This window comes from Brassica oleracea, chromosome C9, assembly GCF_000695525.1.
Source record: "Brassica oleracea var. oleracea cultivar TO1000 chromosome C9, BOL, whole genome shotgun sequence".
Lineage (NCBI taxonomy): Eukaryota > Viridiplantae > Streptophyta > Magnoliopsida > Brassicales > Brassicaceae > Brassica > Brassica oleracea.
Genome location: NC_027756.1, coordinates 373,627 through 381,969, shown reverse-complemented (window position 1 = coordinate 381,969; position 8,343 = coordinate 373,627). Strand labels below are relative to the sequence as shown.

Sequence of the window (8,343 nt, the reverse complement as noted above, 5' to 3'; positions counted from 1 at the left end):
TATTTGTAATACTATGTAGATTGTTTGGAAAGTGATATTAATTGGTTATAGACTTATTTTTTTCATTTAAATCTAACTAAAATAAATAGAAATTAAAAATTATCGACAATCAGTTTATAGCAGTTTTTTAAGATTTCATAAATGATCGACACATAACCAAAAATCTCTTAAATGACTTCTCAATTAATATATAGTAGGATATATAGCTTTGATTTTAAGCCCTTATAGATGACTTAAAAACTCTTATAATAATTTTAAATATACAATAAGCCAAGATAAATAATTTGATAAATGTTTTTATAGATGATTTATAAAGCATATAATATGAACTTTAAAAGATGTTAATAGCCATTATGATAATTTATATAAAATATAATGCTTTTAAATAAGAATATGAAATCATTATATTGATTTATATAAATGGTTTGTCATTTATTATTTGATGAATTTTTTAAATATTAAAAGTGATCAATTTATTTCTCTTTCTATAATTTCAACAATTAGTTACCATAAATCATTATTTTTAATATTATGTAAATTATTTGGCAAGTGATATTAATTGGTTATAGACTTACATTTTCTCTTTAGATCTAACTAAAATAAATAAAAATTAAAAATCATCGATCAATCAAATTATAACAATATTTTAATAGTTCACCTATGATCGACACGTAAGCAAAAATCACTAAATTGATTTCTCAATTAATATATAGTATGACATTATACGGTAACTATTTTACTAATTCCATATATGCATAATACATATATTATATAGTATGTACAACAATTTTACTATACATTACCATAAAATTTTAATCCATAAATAGTATATACAAAATTTTATTATATATTATCATAAAATTTTGATCCATAATAAAAATAAAAATACATTTGTTCAGATATACATGTCATATTCTAAAAATATTGATTATACAATTGATGGTTTACAGGATAAAACAAAATTACTCAAAATAAACTATAAAATTATTGCGTTTAGAAATGTCATATTAAACAATTATTTGAACGGGTAAATTTTAAAATATATATTATAACTAATAAAAATAAAAATTTATTTATAAAAAGTAAAAACAAACACCTGCACGCCCGCGGGTCAAGCTCTAGTATACTATTAAAAGAGATGTACAAAAATAAAATAACCCTTAATTTTTCAACTTATTTACAGTGGCATACCACTGAAGTTATTAATTAACTTACCTTTTATGATTCTTTGTCTTTTCTTCTTTAATTAATGTATTTCCAAAATTAAATTCTAACTAAAAATTTCTGGCAACAATAATTAATAAACTTATGTTTTTGTATTCTTTGTCTTTTACTATTATCTTATATATGTGTGTTTGGAAATGATTAATTCCATATATAAATTTCATAATTAAATACATACATTATACGGTAACTATTTTACTAATTCGAAAAATATACTATTAAAAGAGAGGTACAAAAATAAAATAACCCTTAATTTTTCAACTTATTTACAGTGGCATACCACTGAAGTTATTAATTAACTTACCTTTTATGATTCTTTGTCTTTTCTTCTTTAATTAATGTATTTCCAAAATTAAATTCTAACTAAAAATTTCTGGCAACAATAATTAATAAACTTATGTTTTTGTATTCTTTGTCTTTTACTATTATCTTATATATGTGTGTTTGGAAATGATTAATTCCATATATAAATTTCATAATTAAATACATACATTATACGGTAACTATTTTACTAATTCGAAAAATATACTATTAAAAGAGAGGTACAAAAATAAAATAACCCTTAATTTTTCAACTTATTTACAGTGGCATGCCACTGAAGCTATTAATTAACTTACCTTTTATGATTCTTTGTCTTTTCTTCTTTAATTAATGTATTTCCAAAATTAAATTCTAACTAAAAATTTCTGGCAACAATAATTAATAAACTTATGTTTTTGTATTCTTTGTCTTTTACTATTATCTTATATATGTGTGTTTGGAAATGATTAATTCCATATATAAATTTCATAATTAAATACATACATTATACGGTAACTATTTTACTAATTCGAAAAATACATAATATATAGTATATACAACAATTTTACTATACATTATCATAAAATTTTAATCCATAAATAGTATATACAAAAACATTTTTATATATTATCATAAAAATTTGATCCATAAAAAAAATACATTTGTTCGGATATACAGGTCATATTCTAAAAATATTGGTCATACAATTGATGGTTTACAGGATAAAATAAAATTACTCAATATAAACAATAAAATTATTGTGTTTCGAAATGTCATATTAACAATTATTTGAACGGATAAATTTTAAAATATATATTATAACTAATACAAAAAAAATTATAAAAAATAAAAATAAACATTCGCGCGGGCTCTAGTTAATACTTATATGATAAACACTATCATCCCATACGGTGAACACTTAGATTTTGAATTCTAAAATATTTATATTTTCAACGTGTTATTATTATGACTCAAGAGTCATGCATAACAATTCAGAACGGAGACTGATTAAGAACGAACAGGCCAAGAAATTTATATCAAACTTGGAAAGTTAACTAAAATGGAAACTTAGAATGTAACTCACTGTACAGAGCAGCCAAGCCAAGGTAAATTTTCGAGAATAAACTACAAAACTCAAGGTATATTAATTAATTTGAAGAAGGAAAATCTTCATGATATTCCAAACACGGCTGAGTTCTCACCATAGTTGCCGCGGGCATTCTACTCTGACCAATCCAAATATTTCCGACCGTCTCGCTCTTCTCAGACTCTCTTTCCATCTCTTTGAACCTCTTTTTCCTCACTAACTTCACCACAACACCTATCACCGCAGCAAGCAAAACCGAGATTCCTATGATGGTCAAAGCAATCCACCACCACTTCCTCCGAGCCAGCTCTTGTTTGGATGTCGGATTGTGTTTTTGGTTCGGAGCCACAAGCGCGTAATGCCCACGAGAATTCGTAGTGGCACAACTGTAATTCCGTGTCGTATTACTGAACTTCAACGACTCATTATTATCTCCCAAGGCTATGCATTTGATTCCTCTTCTTTGATTATGTGAAACGTAATAAGAATCAAATTTGATCAATATTGGATTGTCTTCATCGATCGAGAGATTCAATCTTTTGAGATTATTCGTGTTTGTCGCGTCATATGCTGTGAATCCAATAACCGGTGAAATAAAAGAGTAATTATCATCAGCCAACCGGAAGTAAACCGACGAAGAGTAATCACCAAAAGTCTCGTAGACAAAAGCTATCCTCTTAGCGTACGGCGTCGTTTTGACCATGGGAGGAACGTAGACTCCACTAAAATTCGCTCCTTTCCTCCAGAACACACTGTTACGGACCGTAACGACCGATGCTTCGACGTCGGAGAGATTCGCGGGAAGTGAAAGCTCGTACAAGGAGCCTGTGTGTCTTCCTTTATTGGCACGAGCTGCGTATGAACGGATCTGATCGTCCAGTTCTTGAATGTTGTTGATGCAATGAACCATAGAGATGACGTAGAAGAAGAATACAATGGTGATGGGACCAAGATTTGTGGATCCCATTGCCAGAGAAAAAAATCAAGAACGACGATGGAGACCCAAATGACCTTTGGTGATCTTCATTAAGGTTATGAAGTCATGAATGTAGAATTGTGATATCCAGATAGATCAGAATCAAAGTGGAAACATGATTGAGATTGAGATGGAGATGAGGGAATATAATTAAACACATATACACACACACACACTCAAAAAGGGAGTAAGGATATAATATAATGTAACAGCTGCATGAATATGGATTTGATGAATGTGTATGGCTTATTTTTTAAAAAGCAAATTAGAAAAAGACTATAGTAATATATTCAAACTTGAAGAAAAAAGGGGAGAGAAAGCTGGGGTTGAGCTGTATTAATGGTGGATGTTTTTCCTTGCATTTATTTTAATTATTGTATTAAAAAAGAAAACGTTATTGACCCAATAAAATTGAGTTTTGGAGAATTTCCTTCTATTGAAAATTATAATGGAGATGATAAAAGGAGGTGTCGGCTATATATGTTTTGTAACATATATGTGCGGATGACGTAATGGTCATGCAATTTCTTTGGTTTTTAACTTAAATACTTACGTCAACCAATTTGTTTCAAACTGCACGTAGAAACACATTGAAAGATGGAGAATACATTCTCATACCTGAAAACACTACAAAGTACAATGTCACAAGAAGAAAAAAAACGAACGAACTCATCCTAGATATGAACACATGTCTTAAGAATATTAGTTACATTTAAAACCTACCAAACTAGATTAAATTAAAGTTTAAACTTCAACTATTCTCTTAAATATCAAGAGAAAAGGGGTATTGGTTAAGCAGTTGAAAGCGCCAGCGAAGTATAAGGGTAGTAGAGCTGTACCATCATTTGATTTTAGTGGGGTTTGTTAAGTATATATAATCTGTTTTTGTTGTAGAGAATGTTCTAAAAACGCTATATATATTTCACTTATTTTAGAAATCATTTTAAAATATAGTATATTTTAGGCTGTCTGCATACATCCATTTTTTTTAAATATACTGAAATTATTACTTAGTAAACCGTATTTTTTTTTTAAGAACCGTATTAAAAATCATAGTATTATGTTATCAATTTATTATTTATAAATTATGGTAATTGATATATTATATTATAAAATTTTATGAATTTAACTATTTATTTCATACATTATATATTTTATAAATACTTAGATGGGTAAATAACAATTTATGATTTTGATTCCATACTGGTTTAGCGCATACTGCTTTTTTAACACTGGTTTTAAGACAGTTTTCTAAATTTTCATTTATAAAGTGAATATTTTAAAGTTCCTTGTTCGAATTCCTCTGTTTTGATCATCTTAGTATTATTAACCTTCCATGTCATAACTATAACTATCATAAGACACAAAATTCAAAGGTTTGCATGATGGTCCATGTTTCCTCACCTACTAGAAAAGGAAACGACAAAAGAGGAGCAATTATACAATGGGCTTTATAATGGGTCCATACTCTAAATGGGCCTAAAACAAGCCATAAACCCCACAGAATGCGAGCATTCTATAAACACCACTGAGTCGGATATCTAAAGATAAGAGCATCAACCAATAAGACCACGAGGAACGTCCACGTGTCTTTAGAAGAAATCTAGTCTAGTAAAAAGCGCAGCAGACAAAAAAAAAATCGAGTAGAGAAGAAGAAGAAGAAGAAGAAGAAATAGTTCGATGGCGATGACAGTAGCAGCTTCGTCCTCTGTGGCAGTAATGATTCCACGTGTCTCCTCCACCCAATGCTCCACCGTCCCTTACCTTCCTCCGCTGCCTCCTCGCTCTTTTGGTCGATCATCTTTCACTGTTCCTCTGAAGCTAGTTTCAGGTGACCGGTTCATTTTTCCTCAATCTCTCTTTCCCGGTTTAACGCAATCTGAAAATTCCCGACAAATCTTCTGTATTATAAGAACTTGTCTGAATTTAGAATATTCCGACCGGAGATTGAGATTCAGCGGTTCGGCGGTTCGGTTTAGTTGTTAAAATCTACAATTCAATTCGGTTTAACCGGTTTATAATCTAGTATGGATAGTGTAAGCTACTCCAAAACCGCAATTGAGTGGTTAATAGTTTAATTCAATCCGGTTTATAATCTGGTATAGATAGTGTAAGATGATACTCCAAAACCGGAAATAGTTTAATTTCCGTGAATCTAAACCGAAAGATTGAGATTATCCGGTTCAACGGCAGGGAATGGTTTGCAGAAGGTTGAATTGATGAAGACGAGAGCTTCTTCATCAGAGGAGACCTCAACGTCCATTGACACCAACGAACTGTTTAATGACTTGAAGGAAAAGGTAAGAAGGAGCCATTTGCTTGAAACATAGTTAATTGGCTTTTGTGTTCTGTTTTTTTATGTTCGGTTATGGTGTGCAAGTGGGATGGTCTTGAGAACAAGACAACTGTGGTTATCTACGGAGGAGGAGCCATTGTTGCTGTTTGGTTATCTTCCATTCTTGTTGGTGCCATCAACTCTGTTCCTCTGGTAAGTAAAGCATTTATGGATAATATAGAAAGTGTAATGGATTTGAGTTGAATGATGTTTGTTTGTTATGAGTGTGTAGCTTCCGAAATTTATGGAGCTTGTTGGTCTCGGGTACACAGGATGGTTTGTCTACAGATACCTTCTCTTCAAGGTAACAAAACTGTGACTAACCTATTCATAATCTATTGAAGCATCATTTGATCTGACATTGAATGAAAATGTCTATGTTTCTTGTTCTTTCAGTCAAGCAGAAAGGAGTTGGCTGAGGATATTGATTCCTTGAAGAAGAAGATTGCAGGGACCGAATAGATTGATTCATAAAAATAATAAACAAGCTTTCTTTCTTTCTTTCTGGAGTTTCTCTGTAATGTGATTATTATAATACATTCTATATCTTCTTCAGTGTGAAACTATTATCTTTTAGATCCATGGGGCATTGAAACCTATTTAGTTTCAGGAGTGGCGAAGATGTTAAAGAAACATGCATGAAACACCACACCGTATCTCAAAAAGTTATCTACTATGTAATTCTTTCCAAGGATTATTTCAAATAATGGAAAAGAGAATATCAAGAGACGCAAAACCTCTTCAAAGAAGTGCTTTAACTTGGCTGAAGCTTCTCAGCATGTTCAAGGTCTTCATGGAGACAGAACCAAAGGAAGGTGTGGTAAACCGAGATCTAGCACAAGATTCTCTAGACACAAAGAGTTGAGTTCAGAGTTCTACCTTGTACGGGGGAGAGAACCAACATTCTTGTGGCATCTAATAAGTCTTTTGTAACAGGACTGCACTTTTTTAGTCTTGTCTGCACAAAAATTGACAAAATATATTCATTAATCAAGGAACGATAAAAGTTGGATACAGAAAAGCTCGAGCCTCTCTCTCACCTCAGCTCTTGACTCGCAGGAGAGAAGTGTGTGGCTCAAGCTGAAAACGAACCAATGCCACAATGACATTAGACCCTTCAACATGAATGATTTCAAGACTGCACATGAACAGGTTTGAAAGACTGGAACATGAACACATTAGTTTTGCACTTTGGTCCAAGTTTTGAGGATTTAATGGGGGATATGTTTGGTGTCGTAGATATGCGGCGAGTGTGTCAAGGAAGAAGACATCACTGAGCTACTTCGTGTAAAGATAAACAGAGAGATGGTTGTGTTTTTTTTTTTTTTTTTCCTTGGTCCATATATAAAATCTTTCTTTGATAGTTTCATTTATATAAGATTTATGTACAGAGAGAGATAAAAATCGATGTACAATCTATTTGTAGACGCATGTTCTCCGAAAGTTTAGTATTTTTACTGCCAATTTTATTTAATTTTGGTGCGATTGGTTGGTTATTAGTATACCAAGTATGTATCAAGTATTTTTAACTTTAGTTTCTATTTTTCACCATAAAAATTACGAGCATTTGAGATTAATGGCATTTGAGATTATGGGCATTTTGATTAGGGGTATTCTAGATTAGGACTAACCCCTAATCTCAAATGTCCATAATCTAGAATGCCCCTAATCTTAAGTGCCTCTAATCTAGAATGTCTATAATCTCAAATATCCCTAATCTTAAATGCTCATGATGTAGAATACTCATAATCTTAAGTGCTTTCATAATCTAGAATGTCCCTAATCTCAAATACCCTTAATCTCAATGTCCATAATCTAAAATGACCCTAATCTTATGTGCCTCTAATCTCAAATACCCATATTCTAGAATGCTCCTAATCTTAAATGCCCCTAATCTAGAATGCTCCTAATCTAGAATGTCCCTAATCTTAAGTGCCCATAATCTAGAATGCCCCTAATCTCAAATACCTCTAATCTCAAATGCCCCTAATCTCAAATACCCCTAATCTCAAATGCCCATAATCTAGAATGCCCATAACCTAAAATGCCTATAATCTAGAATGCCCCTAATCTAGAATGCCCCTAATCTCAAATGCCCCTAATCTCAAATACCCCTAATCTAGAATGCCCCTAATCTCAAATGCCCCTAATCTCAAATACCCCTAATCTAGAATGCCCCTAATCTCAAATGCCCCTAATCTCAAATACCCCTAATCTAGAATGCCCCTAATCTCAAATGCCCCTAATCTCAAATATCTCTAATCTAGAATGCCCCTAATCTCAAATGTCCCTAATCTCAAATGCCCCTAATCTCAAATACCCCTAATCTAGAATGCTCCTAATCTCAAATGCCCCTAATCTCAAATACCCCTAATCTAGAATGCCCCTAATCTCAAATGCCCCTAATCTAGAATGCCCCTA

At 31.6% G+C, this 8,343-nt stretch overlaps 2 protein-coding genes across 2 annotated transcripts; one reads left to right on the top strand and one right to left on the bottom strand.

The window, feature by feature from the left end:
- Window positions 1–2,609: 2,609 nt before the first annotated feature.
- LOC106316798 lies at window positions 2,610–3,890 on the bottom strand. The gene has a single exon (XM_013754669.1). The coding sequence runs from the start codon at window positions 3,576–3,578 to the stop codon at window positions 2,673–2,675; it is 906 nt and encodes a 301-aa protein (XP_013610123.1). The 5' UTR covers window positions 3,579–3,890; the 3' UTR covers window positions 2,610–2,672.
- Window positions 3,891–5,206: 1,316 nt separating this feature from the next.
- LOC106313518 (protein CURVATURE THYLAKOID 1A, chloroplastic-like) lies at window positions 5,207–6,502 on the top strand. The gene is made up of 5 exons (XM_013751339.1): window positions 5,207–5,418; window positions 5,781–5,887; window positions 5,968–6,075; window positions 6,155–6,226; window positions 6,319–6,502. The coding sequence occupies exons 1-5, from the start codon at window positions 5,268–5,270 to the stop codon at window positions 6,382–6,384; spliced, it is 504 nt and encodes a 167-aa protein (XP_013606793.1). The 5' UTR covers window positions 5,207–5,267; the 3' UTR covers window positions 6,385–6,502.
- The last annotated feature ends 1,841 nt before the right edge of the window (window positions 6,503–8,343 follow it).

Bases quoted from the DNA above. Each gene is read 5' to 3' on its own strand.
- LOC106316798 (XM_013754669.1), bottom strand. From the start codon at position 3,578: ATGGGATCCACAAATCTTGGTCCCATCACCATTGTATTCTTCTTCTAC.
- LOC106313518 (XM_013751339.1), top strand. From the start codon at position 5,268: ATGGCGATGACAGTAGCAGCTTCGTCCTCTGTGGCAGTAATGATTCCA. The intron at 6,076-6,154 runs GTAAGTAAAGCA...ATGAGTGTGTAG, and splicing joins CCATCAACTCTGTTCCTCTG to CTTCCGAAATTTATGGAGCT. The intron at 6,227-6,318 runs GTAACAAAACTG...TTGTTCTTTCAG, and splicing joins ACAGATACCTTCTCTTCAAG to TCAAGCAGAAAGGAGTTGGC.